General features: G+C 50.6%; 7 protein-coding genes across 7 annotated transcripts; 3 read left to right on the top strand and 4 right to left on the bottom strand.

Moving 5' to 3' along the window:
• Window positions 1-3448: 3448 nt before the first annotated feature.
• Window positions 3449-3996, bottom strand: CORC01_06109 (uncharacterized protein; the record flags this gene model as incomplete). The annotated part of the gene is made up of 2 exons (XM_022617751.1): window positions 3449-3626; window positions 3833-3996. The coding sequence occupies 2 exons, from the start codon at window positions 3994-3996 to the stop codon at window positions 3449-3451; spliced, it is 342 nt and encodes a 113-aa protein (XP_022475807.1).
• A 1601-nt stretch (window positions 3997-5597) lies between these two features.
• CORC01_06108 (adventurous gliding protein Z) lies at window positions 5598-8111 on the top strand (the record flags this gene model as incomplete). Its single annotated transcript, XM_022617750.1, has 1 exon — window positions 5598-8111. The coding sequence occupies one exon, from the start codon at window positions 5598-5600 to the stop codon at window positions 8109-8111; it is 2514 nt and encodes an 837-aa protein (XP_022475806.1).
• A 548-nt stretch (window positions 8112-8659) lies between these two features.
• On the bottom strand, window positions 8660-10549 carry CORC01_06107 (uncharacterized protein; the record flags this gene model as incomplete). Its single annotated transcript, XM_022617749.1, has 3 exons — window positions 8660-9396; window positions 9430-9960; window positions 10024-10549. 3 exons carry the CDS (start codon window positions 10547-10549, stop codon window positions 8660-8662), a joined length of 1794 nt encoding a protein of 597 aa, XP_022475805.1.
• Window positions 10550-11518: 969 nt separating this feature from the next.
• CORC01_06106 (uncharacterized protein) lies at window positions 11519-12909 on the bottom strand (the record flags this gene model as incomplete). Its single annotated transcript, XM_022617748.1, has 2 exons — window positions 11519-11925; window positions 11991-12909. The coding sequence occupies 2 exons, from the start codon at window positions 12907-12909 to the stop codon at window positions 11519-11521; spliced, it is 1326 nt and encodes a 441-aa protein (XP_022475804.1).
• Window positions 12910-13839: 930 nt separating this feature from the next.
• On the top strand, window positions 13840-15858 carry CORC01_06105 (uncharacterized protein; the record flags this gene model as incomplete). The annotated part of the gene is made up of 6 exons (XM_022617747.1): window positions 13840-14798; window positions 14847-14949; window positions 15004-15348; window positions 15402-15543; window positions 15626-15706; window positions 15779-15858. 6 exons carry the CDS (start codon window positions 13840-13842, stop codon window positions 15856-15858), a joined length of 1710 nt encoding a protein of 569 aa, XP_022475803.1.
• Window positions 15859-16550: 692 nt separating this feature from the next.
• CORC01_06104 (uncharacterized protein) lies at window positions 16551-17974 on the top strand (the record flags this gene model as incomplete). The annotated part of the gene is made up of 4 exons (XM_022617746.1): window positions 16551-16827; window positions 16998-17058; window positions 17118-17324; window positions 17389-17974. 4 exons carry the CDS (start codon window positions 16551-16553, stop codon window positions 17972-17974), a joined length of 1131 nt encoding a protein of 376 aa, XP_022475802.1.
• Window positions 17975-18433: 459 nt separating this feature from the next.
• Window positions 18434-19675, bottom strand: CORC01_06103 (uncharacterized protein; the record flags this gene model as incomplete). The annotated part of the gene is made up of 3 exons (XM_022617745.1): window positions 18434-18499; window positions 19023-19546; window positions 19612-19675. The coding sequence occupies 3 exons, from the start codon at window positions 19673-19675 to the stop codon at window positions 18434-18436; spliced, it is 654 nt and encodes a 217-aa protein (XP_022475801.1).

Raw genomic sequence — 19675 nt, 5'->3', positions numbered from 1 at the left:
AAGGCCAGAATTCTCTTGGAGGCAATTTGCTTCTCACAACCAACCGAAGTGCCAGAACAGGTGCGGCGTAGTAGATATGAAGTTTCGTCAACACAGGAGAAGTAGGGACGTCACGTAATTCCTCCGTAATGCGCAATCCCCCAAGTGAGTCAGGACGCAGTAATTACGACATTAAGCCCTTGGCCTAGACCATTCTTGATGAAAGGGCAATCAGGACTGATGCTTCTTGCAGGCCAACTGTATTTTTGATGAGATACATGAGTGGAAGACCTGTTGTCGGATCGAGGACCTATTCAAGTTTTTAATGGAGAAGAGACAAACAACCATGAACGGGCATCCTTTGGCGGCAACGCAAATGATGGAGAGCCCTATTCCTCACAAGATCTTCTTCCGTGGCCCAGGTATCTCTTCGACATGATGGACGGCGGCGTCGAAAGTGGTGAGCCCGTATGCGCTTTGAGTGAGACTCGTGAACCACACAATTCCACCAGTCTAATCTGTGCAAGTGATCTAGGCCCCGAAGACAAATGACGAGGGCTGAAAACGGAGTTTGTCTCTGGTTCCATTGAAACGACATGAGCAGAGAAAGTCCAAGAACGTAAACAACCCGGTTAATTCGACCCCAACACAGTCGTTGAAAATCGCGAGGGTTTTGACCCTCCAACAAGAATTGATGCGTTCAAGACGGTCAGAAGTACTCTCGTGCCTAAGTAGATAAAAAGCTTTACACAGCTGGTCTGAGGTGCCGTCGAAGTTTTGTCAAAAAGCAAGTCTATTCCCACGATGGATTCGGTTGCCAAAGCTATGGTGAGAGCGGACAATGTCCACCATCCGAACTTCCGAGGGCGTTGATCCAGGCGCAGAGGTATGATATGAAGCGACCGTCTAGTGTCGGCCACAGTCGTGAGAACCAATAGGCCTGACCCATGTTGGTCGACATACTGCTGCATGTCTCTCTTAGGGAAACGCCGATGCAGGTGTTGCAGAAAGTGGCCAAGCATATGCTCCAGAGAATAGTGATAGGACCGCCGTTGGTGAGGCCTATTGCCAAACTTTGTGCGAAAACCGACCGAGTTCCCGGAATGTTAAAGACAAACTGACAGCATGCTCCACGTGTCGAACTTGCGGCTGAGAGCTTGTGAATGACCAAGTTTGGCAACATCACCTGCATATTGGGCTGCTTGGTCGGGCATTACCGAGGGCTTTAACGTGAGAGTTGGGACTCAACTCGGAATCCATTCTGGTCAGATATTTTGAGGTTTTCGTAATATATCAGGGGATAAAGGTAACAGCAGAGGAAAAGCTTGGTTGAAGAGTCGAGATTGTAACATTCTCTTGTAATAGTTGGCATGGTTCAAACATCATAATCTACCCTCACCTACGGCAGAGCTCCCCTTCTTACATATGTTTCCCTCGTCCTGGTGTTAGATCTTCCCTCCTTTAAATTTGATAAGACTTGGACTGCTTGGCTAGTGCTGGCATCCAAGGGTATAACAATCATTTTGGAGCCGGGATGTACGCACGATGCGAGTAGGTTCATCTACGGGGGAGTAGCCGACTCCTTATGCCGGTAGCTCATGGCTCTCCTCCCTCCACCAGCCGGGTCGGTTCCACTGGTCATCAACGGGCCTAGCAAGATTCCCTTGTCTCGGTCATCCCCAAATTGACGGTAATTATCATAGTGAAATTGGCACATATATGACCACGACTAGAAGAAGCCGATGAAGAAAAGCCCCGGTGCAATTTCTAAATGGCACGACATTTATGTAAACTCAATTCGGGAAAAACGAGACTGCGAGTCTGTCTACAGTCGTAGCTGCTCGATGATTACAGACGGTAGTAGAATCACCGGACAGAACTCGCTCCCCTATTGCTAAGATTCCAATGTATCTTTAGACCTCTTTAGACCTCAAAGGTATGTCTCATTTAACTTGATCAAAAATATGACTTCTCGACCAGTTTGAACGATTTTCCTCCACTAAGAAAATGACCAGGCCCCTGACTTGTCTCGATAAGCAGTGGTGCATCCCTTAGGCTTTGGTATGTCGAAGTCTGCATCTCGACGTGCGGTATTGCCAGCGTAGATGATAGCTGGCAGGAATGAGTGTCAGAATGCAAGCTAATGCAAGATTTTAAACATACTGTCGATTGAAGAACTGCGAGTTGCAGCAAAGCTCATTCGCGAACATGGGAATGTTGACCCGACCAGATACAACCGTCTGATTCTGCAGGAACCCACCGAGAGCGAATATGCAGATTTCTGTGCCGGTCGAAGGCCTCGACTTGAACGGCGAGCTTTTGCTATTTCCCAGCAAATAATGGTTCTTGCAAAGCTGCCGAGGTCATTGCCAATCTGACCAAGGCAAAGGTTGAGATATGGCGGGCTGTGTCCGAGGTCGCACCCACTTTGGCTCTCGAAGACCGCAACTTCACGGAATAGATTACCCAAAATATCCCGTAGATCATTGTGGTGTGCCGCAAGATCGGCATCACCGATTTGTCCAACGTCTTCTTCTATGCCTGGGCGATTGGTTTCGAACCGTTCGGGGTTTGATCATCGTCTCCAGCAAGGGTTGGCCTACTACCGTAAGTTGTCAATGGTCAACTAATACTCGCAGCTTCCAGGCTTCTCTGTGGTTGTGGACACCGAGATGGAAGATGTTCTCGCTGTCAACATCTGACATGTTAATGAAGGCCGTATTAAGATTCTGTTGGAAGAGCACAGCTAGCTGCCGAACTTTATCAAAGACTCATATGATGGCACTTGGCTGAAGCCAACCGACATCGCCCAATTGCAAAGTGTTTTGTTCCAAATGTACGGCAAAGAGCTCCCGGATGGATTACAAGATGCGTGTGGGTTTCGACCACCGGGAAGGCATTGCTTTCTCTGACGTACGCGTCCACGGTTATCATCAACAATAACAATAACAACAACAATAACGGGATCGTACACTGCTTACAGTCTAACCGGATCCGCGTTTTTGAAATGGTCTTCCTCACGGCAACTCGGATCCGTCTCACCAGCGGACATGCTTTTGACATTGGCGAATACGGCAGCGAACTGATGGCGAACTGATGACGAACTCACTTAAACTTGACTGCAATTGTAGAGGTGCATTTTACTACCTCGATGTGGTAATGACAACATCCAAATGCTAGCCAGCATTCATCTCAAACACGATTTACATCCACAAGATAACGGGCTTCAATATAAACACACCGACTTCCACGACGGCAATATTATTACGGCCCTTGACCAGGGGCTCATCATTTCCCAGATCGTCACGGCGGTCAACCATGAACATGCATTCCACCACATCTTTACCCTCGACGGCACACACAAACTCGAAATCAAGCTCGCAGGGATACCAAGCAAGTATTGCATGCACTCATCAGAGTCGGCAGCTCCGTACGGCGCTGAGGCTGCGCCTCAGCTGAACGCACATAATCACCAGTATATCTTTTCGTTTGGAATTGATCCCGAGATTGATGGGTGGAACAACTCCGTCCTGTAAAGCGACACGATACCCTCGGACAAGCCCGTGAGGTCACCGGAGAATCCATTTTGCGATGGGTTCCACTGCAAGAAGACGCCACTGCGTACGTCAGAGAAGGGTGCTGCAGTACTGCCAGGACAAGAGTCTCTGAGTAGTGTCGTACAAGGGTCAAGAGCTTTTCCCAGACGGGAACTATATTTGCCAGTCTATGGGTGAGACGCATCCGCTCAACCAGACAATTATATTGTATGCATTGTGTGGTACGGAACGTGGTACGGAACGCGTCAATCGGGAACACAGATATCGTGTGCTACATACAGTTCGGTCTCACACACTTTGCTCGGACGGAGGATTTCCCAATCATGGCCGCATATCCGGTGAGTGTCATGCTGCGGGCCTCGAATTTCTTTGAGAAGAATCCAGGACTTTGGGTTCCGCCGTCGTCGGTGTGTGTAGTTCGGACGTCCAGGGATGCTTTCAATGAGGCGTAGGGACACATTGTGTGAGATGAAGGACGGCGGCGAAGAATATGTTTGACTGTCCTATTTCCGTATCTATAATTGTATAAGGGCGCAAGGTGGATACCGATGAATTGGTAGGTACCATAATATCATTTAGTCACTCGAAATTTCATGTTTGGCCACGGCCCAAAATGAGAGTCCGGTGAATCGCACTGACGGTGGGTGAGAGGAGCAACACGGAGATTGAGACCAGGGTTTGATGATGTGACAAACAGTACTCGGTACCGATATCCGTCGTCGACAGACTCGACAGCACGTACCCTCATGTCGAGTCCGTCATTGAAGCGGTCTGCAGAAGGCGCATGAATCTCATCGTTCGGTCGGTTCCTTGATCCAAACGTGGACGAGGCGGATGACGACAGTCGGGCAAGGCGACGCTGTACCTAACAGATTAACGTGCTTATCTTCAATGAGTTGGCATCCCAGGGGTTGCATCGTTGTATCGGCATTGTTGGCGGTTGCTCGGGTGTCAATGACTCAAGTAAGATCTGGCCAAGTGGACCCAATGAGATGTTCCGCAGCGGCAGCCGCAGCCTCCGCTGAGGTGTTGACGATGGGAGATTGCATGAGATAATGGGTGGGATTCAATTGCTTTGCATGTGCTTCCTTCCCAAATCCCCTGGCTTGGGTACCTCCATACCTTCCGTAGTGTACACCTCGTACCTGAGGCAGCAGAGAATTTCCCCTCTTCTCCAGGGAATTCTGCCGTCTTCTCTCCGGTTTAGTAGTAGAGGGAAGGTAGACACCCAAGCACCTTCCCAAGTTGTAAGGTAACTAAGTGCCTTATTGTTTGGGTATCTCGGGTGCTTGCCGCCAAAAATGCTAGCCGAGTGGAAAACTCTTTGCGCCCAACGGCGAAGAAACAAGGCCAGCCGCCACCCGCCAGTGGCCATTGAGAGGCCCCCACGTCTTGACAAGAAAATCCTTCCATCCATTGACAGGCCCGTTGGTCACACAATGACAGGTCCCTGAGAGCCCAAGCACCCGAGCTGTGACCTCAGGCCATACCCAAGTATCTTTGTGGGTTGTGGCCTGCTGGGAGATACCTTCAGGCTTCAGGGGCATGCCGCATACACCCACTACGCCCAGTTGGGATGGTTTTAAGTGGTCTCAACGGCCGGGCTGCCAATAATCTGGAGGGTCCAAAGCAGGGGTCCAGCCACTTAGAAAGCAGCTCGCTCCTTTCCATCACCACATGAACAAGTGAGCAGCAGGTGCAAGCCAGCGACCCACGATCATAACGGTCCCAAAAAAAAAAAAAAAAAACAGACGGAGAGAATTGACAGGGCAGGTGCTGTGCTGTGCAGAAAATCGCCCTGACCGCCTTTCTTTCTTTGTTTACCTTGTCCTTTACCGACATTTCCCTCTTCCTCCTCCTGCTCCTCCTCCTCACCGTTGCCTCATTCCCAAGGAACCTCAAGGAAAGTCGACTCACCGACGTTCATGGGTCTTGCCTGCATTGCGCCTCTCCCCCAAATCTTCAATCATCAACCAATCTCATCCCACTTGCCTGTCTCTCTGCCTTGCCTCGACTGAACAGACGATTGCCCCCATCTTAATCTGACGACAATTCTCCATCATGGGCAACGTTGTCTCAGTCTTTTCACCCAGCAACGGTCACCAGCTTGAGGGTTCCGCTGCAGAGCTTGAGCAGAAGCTGGCCGACCGCGAGGAGACCATCACCGTTCTCGAGGATGACCTCTCCAAGAAGGAGAAGCAGTACAACTCCCTTTCCGAAGAGGCCGATGACCTGCGTAAAAAGATCCAGGACCTCGATGCCCAATTGACCTCGTCCAAGCAAGACAACAAGTCTCGCATCGCCACTCTCGAATCCGAGCTCGCTGCCAGCAACGACAAGATCAACCACCACGTCCAGGCCAACGGCGACGCCAACACCCAACGCGCCAACGAGCTCGATAACGCAAACAAGAAGCTTGCTGCTCTCCAGGAGCAGCTTGATAAGGTCCAGCAGGAGAAGAAGGCTCTCGAGGATGATCTCGCCGCCATCAAGGAGCAGCTGGCCGAGGCCAAAAAGGAGCGCGAGACACTTGAAGTCTCCCTCCGCCAAGAGCTCAAGGCCCTCCAGGACCGCCTGACCGATGCCGACCAGGTCCGATTTACCCTGCAGGAGACCCTCGACAAGATCAAGGCCGAGGCCGAATCCGCGACCAAGTCCCTCGGCGAGAAGATCGCTGCCGTCACCACCCTCGAGGGCAAACTTTCCGACCTCGAGGGCGAGCACTCCAAGCTCAAGTCCGATACAGAAGCCGAGCTTGCCGCTGCCGGCGACAAGTATACCAGCCTTCAGCAAGCCCTTGACAAGCTGAAAGCCGACACCGATTCGGACCTCGCGGCTGCCAAGAAGGAATTGAGCGATGCCCAAGAAAAGTTCACCGCCCTCCAGCAGACCCACGCCGAACTCCAGACCGGCTCCACCGCCGACGTGTCCGCCGCCCAGAAAGACCTCACCGATGCCCAAGAGAAGCTTGCGGCTCTGCAACAGACCCTCGACCAACGCAAGACCGACGCTGACGCAGACCTCGAGGCCGCCAAGAAGGAACTGCTCGACGCCCAGGCCAAGTTCGCCGAGCTCGAGAATAACCACAACAAGCTCAAGGCCGGTTCGGAGGAGCAGGTGGCTGCCACCAAGAAAGAGCTCGCCGAGGCGAAGGAGAAGGTTGCTGGTCTTCAGCAGACCCTGGATGGCCTCAAGTCCGACTCCGCGTCCCAGTTGTCGACCACCCAGAAGGAGCTTGCCGATGCTCAGGAGAAGCTTAATGCCCTGCAGCAGACCAACGACAAGATCAAGGCCGATTTGGACGCAGAGCTGACCACTGCCAAGACCTCTCTCGCTGGTATCGAGGACAAGTACGCTAAGCTGCAGGAGACCAGTAAGGTAGAGCTTGAGTCCGCCAAGAAGAGCGTGGCCGAGTGGGAAGACAAGTATAAAAAGCTGGAGCAGGCACACAAAGAAGCTCAGTCTACCTCTAGTACTGAGCTCGAGTCTGCAAAGAAGACCTTGGCCGAGTCGGAAGAGAGATATTCCAAGTTGCAGGAGGCTCACGATGCCGAGCTTGCCACTGCCAAGAAGAACATTTCCGACTGGGAGGAGAAGTACAGCACCTTGGAAAAGGCCCAGAAGGAATCACAGTCGGCTTCTGGCGCTGAGCTGGAATCCGTGAAGAAGAGCTTGGCGGAGTCTGAGGATAAGTACAAGACACTGCAGCAGGCGCAAGAAAAGAGCCAGTCAGAGTCAAGCGCCGAGTTGGAGGCGGCTAAGAAGAGTATCGCAGAGTGGGAGGAGAAGTTCAACACCCTGAAGCAGACACAAGAGAAGGCCCTGTCCGAGAGCAGCGCTGAGGTAGATGCTGCCAAGAAGATTACTGCCGAGTGGGAGGAGAAGTTCACCGCCCTGCAACAAGCCCAGGAGAAGGCTGCATCTGACTCCAGTGCCGAGCTTGATGCCGCAAAGAAGAGTGGTGCGGAGTGGGAGGAGAAGTACAAGGTCCTTCAGGAGACCCACGACAAGGCGCAGTCCGATACTGGGGTTGAGCTTGCTTCAGTCAAGCAGAGCTTGGCCGACGCCGAGAACAAGAACAAGTCGCAGCAGGAATCCCACGAGAAGGCCAAGGCTGACATCGAGGCGGAGCACACTGCCGTGAAGGAGTCTCTGTCCGGCCTCGAAGAGAAGCACAACGCGTTGCAGCAAACTCACGACAAGACAAAGGCTGACTCAGCTGAGGAGTCTTCGCGCTTGAGCAAGGAGCTGGCGGACCTGCAGAGCAAGTATATCGATCTCGAAAAATCCAGCGAGAGCGTCAAGAAGGACGCATCTACCGAGCTGGAGGGCGCCAAGAAGGACGCAGCCAGCTGGCAGGAAAAGGCCGAGAAGTCGAATTCTGCTGTTGACTCTTTGACCAAGGACCTCGAGGCCTCTAAGAAGGATCTGGCTGCCGCCGAGGCCAAGCACGCGACTGAGCTGCAAAAGCTGCGCGAGGAGCTCACCAAGGCTGCCAGCGTTAACGGCGACAAGCCGGCCGCAGAGCCTGCAGTGGAGGAGGCGAAGCCCAAGGAGGAGGTTGTTGCTGCATAAGTGTAAATGGAATTCCGGAGATGACTGGAAAAACCTGTGTACAAAGGTGAAGGGCAAATCGGCTACGCCCCAGGGGAAGGACATATACCAACCGAGATACCAAACAAGAGTGCCATGAAGTTGTACTTAATAAATTAATCCCCCACACAAACTAGATACGAATGATGACGCGTGAATTCAACTATATGCTCTCCTCGAGAACCTAAATTCCATGGATTTCAGGACCCAAGATGGACGTGATGGTATATTGGCTTCACAGATACTAGGGGCTACGTGCCTTTGATCAATGTAAGATTCAGAATGCGTCAGAAATAGACAGTGGGGTGTTTTGCCAAATTGAAACGTCCACAGGGGTTTAACAATCACCATACAGTTTGTCAGTGAGCTTCAAGTGTCACTGTCGTATTTACTACAGGCATGAAAACTTGATTCCAGCACCGTTTTAATCACTCAGACTCATTGAAGAAACACTGGCGCTAAAATCTCACATCTAATTTGTTGCGGATGCAAGCCGACTGATCGCATTTCGAATTTTCATGTTCCTGAGTCTACGGCAGCTCAAATACCCCCAAGTCAGAATTGGTAGAAGTTGGATTTTGATTCTCCCTTTTGACCGTCGAAGACGCATGACTGATCAGCTGCCTCTGATTGGAGAGTTGAGATATATTTGGAATCGAACCCAACATCTCGAAAGCTTGAGCTTGCTCAGGCTCAAGCGGAGGTGTCGTGTGAAATGCCTTCGTCTGTGATACTTGGCTGTCCCGAAGAGAATACTGGGACGTGGCTTGCGAAAGCGGATGGAGAGGTTTCTGCTGAAGAAAATGAGCGTCATAGGTCTGAGATCGCAGTGACTGCTGCAAGTTAGGAGTTGTTGCCTGGGCATGAGGCCAAGGGTGTTGAGCCGGGGTGGTAGCGCGACTTCTGATACCCTCCTCATCATCCCCGGGGATATATGGGCTCACCCCGCTGCTTGAGGGGTTTAGTTGGTTTAATGCTGTACCTTGGGCTGACAAACTAGGGTAAGGGATCTGTGAACTCGTTTCTTCCACTTCCATTGTTTTTGATGGTGATGGAGTCAGAGGGCTGGACTGGTAGAAACGATTGCGTTTGTGTTGGCTCAGCATTGAAAATGATGGTGATGACCACGCTCGAAATTGACGCATCAAAGAAGGCGTAGATGTGGAAGATGACGTGCTTCGTGATGATATTGCGTGCCGTGCCATGTTTGGGACAGACAAGCCATCTATGCTTTGGCTATCAAGCCCCGTCGATTGATGTTGTCTTGATGTGTGGAGGTCTGATGGCCGTAGCCTTTGGACTTGGTTTTCCAACGATATCACCGAAGGAGACCGGTGCTCCAATGGGTTTTCCGAGTTAGAGAGATCGCACGTCCCATTTATGGACGAGAGGGAAGACACCAACGAAACTGGTCGATGAGGAACCTCGGAGTGGGATAACCATGGTGACGCAGACGGGCTCGATAAAGACGGCGTTGACGATAGCAGTGGTGTCATGTTTGCGTAATCCCCGAACAAGAGGGAGATTCCATCTCCGTCCAAAGAGTCAATGACTGCATCTCGTGTCCCTCTACAATTAAGCATGTCCGACGCATCGCTTTCTTGATCCAGAAACTGCTTGGGAATATCGATTGTTGATAATGCGGGAAATAGAAAATCGGTAGGAAGTGTTGGACAGCCTCGGGATATTGACGAAAGAGGTGGAGCCGATGGCATCGTAGCAAGACCGGATGACACAGGAAGCAGGGCCTGACTGGCTAGCAAATCGTGCGCTTGGCTTCGCTTTGGATAATTGATATCGTTCGGGTTTGCCGGTATGGGGCTCGTGGATCCTAAACGAAAATCAACATGAAAGCCTTAGTGGTGATATGCGAAGGAGAAACAAGCGTCAGTACCTGAAATATTGGCTTTCCCCATCAAGTCTCCCAAGAGAGCAACATTGTCAAACAATACCGTTGGCTTCTTGGCCGCTGTATCATCGCCCATGTCGCCCTCAGATGACGGCGCAAGTAGTGCGATCTGTCGCAGGAAGTTCAATTCTGCAAGCACTGATTCGCGATGCCGACTGATAACCGGCCCTTGTCCTTTGAACTGTCCGGAGTCCAATAAAGTCCAGGACAATCTACTTCTGAAGGGTGTCTTTCTATTGTTCAATCTTGGGCGACTCTTTTCCAAGATCTCACAGACCTCAGCTAGGCCCTTGTGTGTTGCTTCGACGATATTATTGACGCGCTCGAGAACTATTGGGCGTCTTTGAAGAAGGGGCAGTAACTCGTTGCGAATTTCGATGAGATATTGTAAGTCTGTATGGCAGGTCCGCACCAGCTCCAAGCTGTTTCTGACTTCCTGTGGGACTTGATCTAGCTCAATAGCAAAGAGGACGTTGAAGTAAGTTGCGCGAAGAGCGCTGAGGGGATCCATAGCGAAGGACCAGTGCCGCTAGATAATCATGCGTCCAGTGGACCGTCACATCAAATAGTTGTCGGAGATGGAGCAAGTCATAATTCGAGCAAGCTTCTTGGCTGAAGTGCTTACAGATTCCATACTGCCGATCCTCTATTCACAAGGGACAATGGGGAGGCGCGATAGCGGGTGGATTTCGCCGCGGGCCCGAGAATGAGCACAGCACGATGCAGACTGGGTCAGAACCTGGTCTCCATGTCTGTTAACACCGCCGCAAGCATGCCCTGATTTTGGGACATAATGCAGGCTCCAGCCAGGGTATGAAGCAGGCTGCGGTATGTTAACGCTCCCTTCAGGAATACGGCCACACCTTGTTCGAGTAAGCCTATCAGAGTGCTGGGCAAGATTGCCAATGAGGCCAGAAATATCCTCTGAAATAGACCGCTAACAGATTTCGGTAGGAGCCTCCGCCGTCGAATCATCCAAAAGACCATATTAAGCCTCTGTAGCTATTAAGTGTTGAAATCTGTGATACAAGGCTTGCATGAAGTCCGGAGCACAAGGGCAGACAGGCAGACAGGCTAGCCGGGCCGTGGAGAAGGAGGGTGGTCAGGTGGACAGCCACATGCATGCGCTGCGGTGGCGCCCGAAATTATCTCTTGAGATTGTGACGCGCAGTCTCATTGGTGCTTGTGAACAAGGAAGCAGAAATAACAATCTATGGTATACCTAGGTAGGCTAGGCGCTTGACAGTCCGTTACAACTTTACTATGAAGAAATCTAAAAGCGCTCGTGGCGTGTGCTTTTCGAGGGGTTAATCAGGCTGGGCTAAGGCTAAGCCACGAAAGACAGTTCCACATTTTTGTCGATCTCCATGCCTTGTCCTTTTGTCATTTTCAAACTTGAGCATTGGTCGGAGCCAGTGTGCCAGTAGAAGTACCTTTCTTGGTAACTTCTGTAGCCTGCCGCTCCTCACCACCTCGTAAATCAAACTTGTGTTACCACAGGCGCCACAACCTGATGAGGAGACCGGTACAACTTCCCATCCTTGTCGCTTGACTTATCAAGACCAGGGAAAACGACCAGCATCCGCAATCCCGGGTTTCCTCGGCCCTGGCCATACATGAAGTGCCAGTCGCTGGGTTGAGACATGACCAAATACCCAAACCTTGCACACTCCAAAATAACTTCCTGGAGGTGGTCGGCTTGCTCCTGCTGCCTGGCCTGATCTGAATGAAGAAAAGGCTGAAGGAACATTTGAAGAGCAGCGGCAAGATCAACAGCCTGCTGATCTGCCGCTGAGTTGGTCAGCGGGAGGGGGGTTCGTTGATTGCGACTCGGGTGTATGAGAAACGCTGATAATCTCCGCCACTGCGATAATGCGAGTAGTTTGGCTGGTTACGGAGGTTAGCCTAAAGTCTCTCTCAGTGCTTTGTGAGGCCCAATACGGGCTTCTCACCTTTGGAGTTCTCGTGCTGGCTGTCACCTGGAATCGACTGGAGAAAGTTCGTTACTGGTTCAGGAAGCATAGGGAACCGGCTTCCTGAATTGAATTCGATACTGTTGAGAATGACTCCAGAAACAACGTGCTGAAGCCCAACTTGTCGACTGACTGGATTAGCACAGATGGCGGCCACTTTCTCCAGCGTTGATCCAGAAGTCTGAGACAAACCCAGGCCGCGCAGGCCCTGGACCAGAGAAGACACCGAAGAGTGCAGTGGTTGCATATGATAGTGATTTTCGACGTGGGAGTGTACAAGCTCGCTCAAAGAATGGAACTCTTCGGCAATGTCCTTGTCAGGTGTCGCATCTAGGAGGAATTGGTTCAGGTGAATGTCACTGCTCGAATGACCTGCTCCAGGATCTCCGTAAACCTTTGACTCTGTTGTCAATATAGGGTTTGCTTTCTTGACATCTTTACCATCTTTAAGCTGCTTTCGACGCAGGAATGCGAATGCCACAATCGCTCCAATCAGAAGGCCACCGATAAGGCATCCTACAGATGCCCCGGCGAGGGTCTTTGACGAGATACCAGACGGAGACGGCCGAGGGCTTGTTGAGGCGCTTGTTGAGGCGCTTGTTGAGGCACTTGTACTGGACGTGGGCTGCAAATCCGTCGTACTATCAGCCAAAGGATACTCCATGATAGTAACCAACACCGCAATAGAGCCTTGCGCGGCCTCCCGAAACCATGGAGTAGCGATGAGAGTTGTGTTGGCCACTCTTGTAGGTAAACCCGTGCCGTACGCGACTTGTGACTGAGACAGCGTCCAGTTGGCAGATGCATTTGGAATTGCTGCTATATCCAGCGTTGTATTTGCGCTCTGGCTCGATTGATCCGCGGTGAGGCTTTTTGATGATGGAGGGGCATTCGCCATTTTGACTTTAAAGAAACAATGAGTCCATGTGCGGAGGGGAAAAGACGAAAGATTAATGGGATGCAATGGAAATGGTGATGAGGCGGGCTACGCCGCCTCAAATACTGTCCGAAATGACTGTACACATCAATCGACTCGTTGTCACTTGCCACGCCCAAGCAGGGGTAGCACCTCCACATACCAGAGAAAAAAAATCACTATGATAAGACCGCAAGACTCGCCGTCTGCAGGCAAGTAATGCACACGGTCGTGTGTGAATAACAGTCATGTTCGCGAAGGCAGGCTGGGGCAGGCTGGGGCGTGACAGCTGACAGGGTGGTGGGAGACGGTACTGTCTGATCTGCATCCCTTGCGAATAATACGCCCCCGTCATATTCCGGTCTCTGCCGACCATAAAGGACTTCATGGCCCGGGGAGTTGCAGCCAATTTCATGGAATCGCCACAACGGACGCAGCCTCGTGATAGCGCGGCAGCATGCAGCAGGATTCTACCCATCTGGACTCTGACTGCATTATATTGATTTCCAGTCGGCGCCTCAATACCTTCCTTTAGCCCAGGGTCTTGGTAGGGTCTTGGTAAGCCGAAAAAAGGGACAAAGAAAAATGGCTGGGCCGTGTACATGCAGCCAGCCTTCCTGCCTGAGCCGTGGTGAGTGTCTCAATCGGCGGTTAAGTATGCTGATTACGCTGCTGCTTGCTGTTGATCTGTTACCGTGTATCAACCGCATGCCTCAATCGACGAGATTTTCTCTTTTGAGACGGATCAGGGAATTCTTTCTTTACAAAGAGCTCCGACACAGTGAAGTCCCGCTTGACCTCCGCATATCGATCTGGTGCAATTGTTAAAATGGCGGCTAAATCTGATATACTCGTATCTGTCGACCTCGGCACCACATATACAGGCAAGCCGCTAATATTTCAGCCTCATGAATGAAGCTAACATTGAAAGGGGTTGCCTGGATGACACCCAAAACACCGATTCAAGTCATCAACGACTGGCCTGGCAGCGGAGACCGTGGAGAGCGAAAGGTCCCGACAACTCTCATCTACAACGCCGATGGTAGCCTCTCATCGTGGGGTTTTATGTGTGCAGATGATGATGAAACTTTACCAGGAAAAATTCGACGAGAGTTCTTCAAGATCTTTCTCGATCAAGATACTTTGGCTGCAGCACAGAAGCAAGGCCTTGAGCACTCTCCGCGAAGTACTTTGGACGCACAGCAATACATCACCGACTATTTACGTCAGATATACGGACACATCAAAGAGACTATAGAAACCCAGTGCGGGCGACGTCATTTTGGTGGTTGGGCGAGCATGACGGTCACTTTCTTATTCAGCGCCCCCACCACCTGGACGAGAATGGGAGTCATCAACGCTTTCAAGGATGCAATCAGCAATGCCGGATTTGGTGTCGAAGGACCTAATCATGCGGCGCAAGTTGATTTGACAGAGGCAGAGGCAGCTGCAGTTGTAACTCTCAAGACAAGCCCTGTAGAGTTCCAACTGGGAAGCCTCTTTCTTACGGTTGACGCAGGCGGGGGCACCACCGACCTCGCGTTAATGCAAATCACATCCACTGATGGTAATTTCCCGCAAATGTCGCAAATGGCAGCTGTGAGGGGGGTCGGAATCGGTGCATCACTCATCGATAGGGCCTTCGTTCGACTGGTGGCCCAAAGGCTAGCTACTTGCCAGGATGCCCAGGACAGACTGCCTATCGATTGCGCGAATAGAATGGCGAGGAGTCACCATTTTCGAACGGTGAAACACAAGTTTGGGGAGAGGGCCTACATACAACCTGTGTACAAGATTCAGATGGAGGGTGTTTCTCATGACTTCAGTCATCATGGGTTACGCGTTGAAAATGGAAGGATGGCATTCACCAAGTAAGTGTACCTGCTACAAATATAAATGTTTCGCTGACAAGAGTGCAGAGAAGAGATTACGTCACTTTTCGAGTTGCAGATTGAAGGCATAATGAGGAGAATCAGAGAACAGCTGGATTGGCTAGGCGACAATGATCAGCCACAGCAAGTCGTATGTGTTCCAAAATCAGACATCCGGAGATGAGTACAAGTCTGACATTGACAGAATTACATGGTCCTATCTGGTGGCCTTGGTAGCTCAGCATACGTTCGTGACAGGCTCCAGCAACAATTCACTAGCTACCCGCACCGGAATGCAAACCAGATTGCAGTCATTCCTTGCCAGGACCCTCAACTTGTGGTTGTGCGCGGTCTACTTCTTGATCACCAACAGAAGATGGAGTCTGGCAATCTGCCAGTACTAGCTACGCGAATAGCCCGAGCAAGTTACGGAATCATTGTCCAGGAAATATATTCGCCCGCCAAGCATTTCAACGAAGATATCGTCAACGACTTGTTCGAACAGAAGCAAAAATGGGCCATCAACCAAATAGAATGGCTCATTCAGAAAGTCAGTGCAGTATGCCTACAACTTGCATCTTAGTCTTGCTGATGTCATGGCAGGGAGACGTCATCAACCCAAGCAAGCCATTGGTGAAGTCTTTCGATATTCGACTGAAAGCGACGGAGACAACGAGGTCTTGGGACGCCAGAATTGTGGTTTCTCACAATGAAGTCTCATTTCTGCCCAGCAGCATGAAGCATGGTAAGTTTGGGGTTATATACCACAGGAAGATCGATATGTCAGCGTGAGACAGTGAAAGAAAATAACTGATATGGCTGAATAGCTGGAGCATTGAAGCTTTGCGAGGTCAGAAGCAACCTCACGGGCGTGCAACAGGAGCAACTTGTACTCAAACAGAAGCGAGGTACATGTTTCTCCCGTGGCTTTAAGTTCTATGTATGTCAATTTGATATTCGAGTCATTGTGGCGCCTGCAGACCTGCGATTCGAGCTCTGGTTTGCAGGTCAGAAGTTTTCGGGAAATCACGACCCCATCGCGGTGACATGGGAGAACTAGGGTTCTAGCATGACGAGTGAAAAGTGATCGAAGGTTGATTGGGGAGTGTTTGTCTATGGCCGCTAGCTACATGTACGTAAGCTAGGTATCTTGTTTTTCAATTGGTGATATTTGCTATATTACGGACTCGGGCACGTGCGGCGATAGAAGCCGGAACTAGTGCTGGTGCGTCAGCGTGTCAACCTAACCATTCGCGAACTATTTACACTGGTCCAGTTATCAAAACCTCGAGGAATAAGCCTAAAGTGGTATAGTCGGAGAAGGATCGTCACGGGGGGGAGGGGGGATAATCGGTGGGACACCGGGGATCCAGGTTTCCTCGAGGATTGCGCCACATCCGGCAACTGATCTGCAGCCCAAGGCATACAAAGGTATTTTGTAGGACGATGATCGCCCGCATTGCCATCGATGGCGTCCGTTCAAGCTTTAATTCAAGCTTTCGGCACCGTGAATAGCGCGTGCTCCTGCTGAAGATCTAGGTACTTGTTTCGAGAAATCAACTTAATTCGGAAACGTCCGCAGCAAGACCCTACGTTGTGCCTTTCTCAACCAGAATGACTTCCCAAGTATCTTTACATTTGGTATCATCGTGATTTTATAAGTAGCCAAGTTCCCCAACGACATCTGACAATTTTCTTCATCCTTTCCAGACGACAACGGATAAGCCAATTTTACACATACAAATTTTTACAATGGGCACAGATCCAACGACTTCCTCCATATCGAAGGACAATCATCAAACGGCACCGCCTCCCTATTCCTCCATTGATCCAGATGACATCCGGGAACCATCATTGGGCTCGTTGTCTTCCGATTCTATGACTCCGGATAGTTCTGACCGAGACGAAGAGTGTGAGATGGAACCCAAATCAAGCTGGATGCCTCAACTGCATCAACGGCTCAACGCCCCCGGACGTTTGTGGGCCCCACTCCAAGTGAGCATTCTTATTCTTGAATATCTCATTCCTGGTTCCTACTCATTGCTGACCACTCGAAGAAACCAGTCGTCATTCCAAGAGTGGATTTTGCTCGTCCTCTCAAAGTTCCGTTGCCCTTCATGAGAGCTTACAGCCATGACCTACAAGCGCACGGGATTCATGGAGGAGATTTTGGTGCATTCCTTGACAATCTGACCGTAGCCCAAGGCGCGCCTGCCCCTTTGGCGATGCTAAATACGGCCGGTAGTATTGTGGGATTTGTGTGAGTCATGTCGAGATCAGGCCTCCGCACCGCACTGCGAATGTCGCTGACATTCCTAGACCCAACCATTGGGCACAACTGGCGGGAGGTATAGTAAACGTGACCGCTGGACTGGGCACAGCTGCCACGCGCATTATTCGGACCAAGTATTTCTTGGACAAGGTCAACCGCGACTATTTCGAACCCAGAGGCCTGAAAGCGTCATTATGCAAATCGAAAAGTTTGGCAGCCAAGCTGGGCTGCGGTGAACAGCTCCCGGAGCTCTTGTAAGTTACTCCTTCTATCCACGGAAGCAGTTTGATAATTTTAACCAGAGTCTTTCATGTGTAGACCTATCACACCAGAGACTTGTGATATGAATCTGCAAGACCGGCGAATGCTGACTCTGGAGCCATACATTGCCCCCCTTACCTTCGATGTCCCACCGCCCAGCAAAGAGCGGAACTTTGTCGATAGGATGACCGAAAAGCAGATCGAGCGGACTCTAAAGAAAAAAGCAAAGAAGAAGGAGAAGAGATCGAATAAAATTAGAGAAAGCAACCTGAATCGGCCACGCGATGAATCCAAATATGTTGATCATTTAGATGGCAGCCTCAACGACAAAAAGGTCTTGAAGTTGGAAAAGCGCCATAGTAAGAATCAACGAAAGATGGAAAAGGCCGAAAGAAAAGCCGCCGAGAAGATGGAAAATGCAGGCCCCTTTGAGTCCAAAAAGATCAAGAGGAAGCAAGAAAAGAGGATTCGGAAAGCCGAGAAAGAGTGCAATAGGTTGGAGGGAAGGGAGGAAGAGATCTTCTCAAAGGCTGCCAAGAAAAGAAATAAGAGACACGCAAAAGATGTTCGGAAGGTGGAGAAGATTGAGTATCTATTGATAGAGTCTTTGATGGGATTGACGAGTGGAAGCAGCCGCGGTTAACTCGGTAGTGTCGCGTAATTGGGAGTGTCTAATAGACCTAAAGTTCTTTCAACCATCATTCTGAATAATCAAGTATCAATCTATCTGATGTAATGCTTGACGCAGGTTTCAAGTGGAGTATATGTTGAGCCATGGCCCATCTGCCAGTAGAGCCAGACGAAATATGTCCGAGTTGGAGCATGAGCCACAAGCCGATTACTTCGTCCGACTTCCCCACAGCCTCGTAAGCCATCTTCATCGGAAACAAAATTGACGAGCTTGAGATATCTCGCAATTTATCAAGATGGTAGTCCACACTACGACATATGAGAAGGCCAGATTCATGTATCCTGCCAAGTAGGGGGCTAGGATCCCCTTCATCTCGTAGCGCAAGATTCAACCCGTGAATGAGTAACAATAACAGGATCAAGGTTCCATGGAACAAAGTTGAAACGCTGGCATTGTAAAGACTGTGATATTTTAGAACAGTGTTCCAGGCTGGCTGAAGGGATCCGTCGTGTCCCGACCGTATTGGTGTCGTAGTGGCTGGGGCCCGGATTAGATCATACTGATACAAGGCAGTGGGCGCCCAGCATTCCTCCCATGTTTCCAGGTCGTTGAGAACTTTCCGGGCCTTCTTTAGTAGAGGAAATAGTGCTGAATTATGAGAGGTCCCTGTTGGGCCAGCAAAAATCTCCTCCCGTAAGATGAAGAGTTCGGGGCAATCAGCGACAATATCCAGAAGCAGCTGTAGTGGATTCTTCCGCTCGGGGTTTTTTATCCAAGGCAAGCCCTTCCACGATGACTCTGAAAGAATGGTACGTTTTCGCATGACAAGAGCGGCGAAAATTATTGATGGTCGAGCTTTTTCCAAAAGTATCAAGCACGGCAACGGCTGCATGGATTTGGGTCCTCGGAATTCAAGAAGCTTTTCAAGGCCGCGCGCGTGTCCGATCCAACCATCTTCACGATTGCCGACGATCATCTTGATCCCCGTTAGTATTTATGTCTGACGCGCTGTATGTTCGTTATGCCCCCCGTTGAAGCATGGTGCAATGAAATGACTCACCTCGAAAACAGCCATGACTATAACAGCCTCGAGAACATCGAAAGATTGACTTTCTTTAGAGTCACTTAGCGCCCTGTTGAGAGCCTGGAGAGCAGTACCATATCTGTGAAGGCCATGCTGCAAAACTTGCGGCTGCTCCTTGTCGATGCCGAAAATAGTCGTAGAAAGTGCCACGAAGCATTCGTTGGTCAATGCCCGGCTCGTGCCAGGTTTCACCACAATTTCCTCGTTCTCGCGCAGCAGATATGTCAGCGCGTATGAGACGTAAACGTCATCCATAGACCCTGGCATCAAAAATGACTCTGCGATTTGAGATGAAACAACATGGTTCCATTGAGGGAAAGTTGAGTCTGTCGTTGTCTTCTCTTTCGCAGTCAATACTGCCCGAGAGATGCCACTGACGCCAAGGGTCTGGCGGACTTGCTTGGCCTTGCTACCATTGTATTGAATGAAGCTGAGACCACGAGAGCCTCCGCATTTCAAGTGGGCTTTAATGCATCTTGCGCACTCGGGAGCGGCGAGATCTAAGTATCGCGGATTAGAAGATTGGTTCATAAGATCCCATATAGGGTGGAGAGGACGGCCTTACCACACTTGACACGCCTCCGCCGACAGTGGTCACAGGCCTTGCTTCTCCCTCCCACTCCGACCAT

Source organism: Colletotrichum orchidophilum, assembly GCF_001831195.1.
Source record: "Colletotrichum orchidophilum strain IMI 309357 chromosome Unknown Scaffold_44.1, whole genome shotgun sequence".
Taxonomy (NCBI): Eukaryota; Fungi; Ascomycota; class Sordariomycetes; order Glomerellales; family Glomerellaceae; genus Colletotrichum; species Colletotrichum orchidophilum.
Note: the sequence above shows the minus strand (reverse complement) of the source record. Positions and strands in the feature narration are given on the sequence as shown.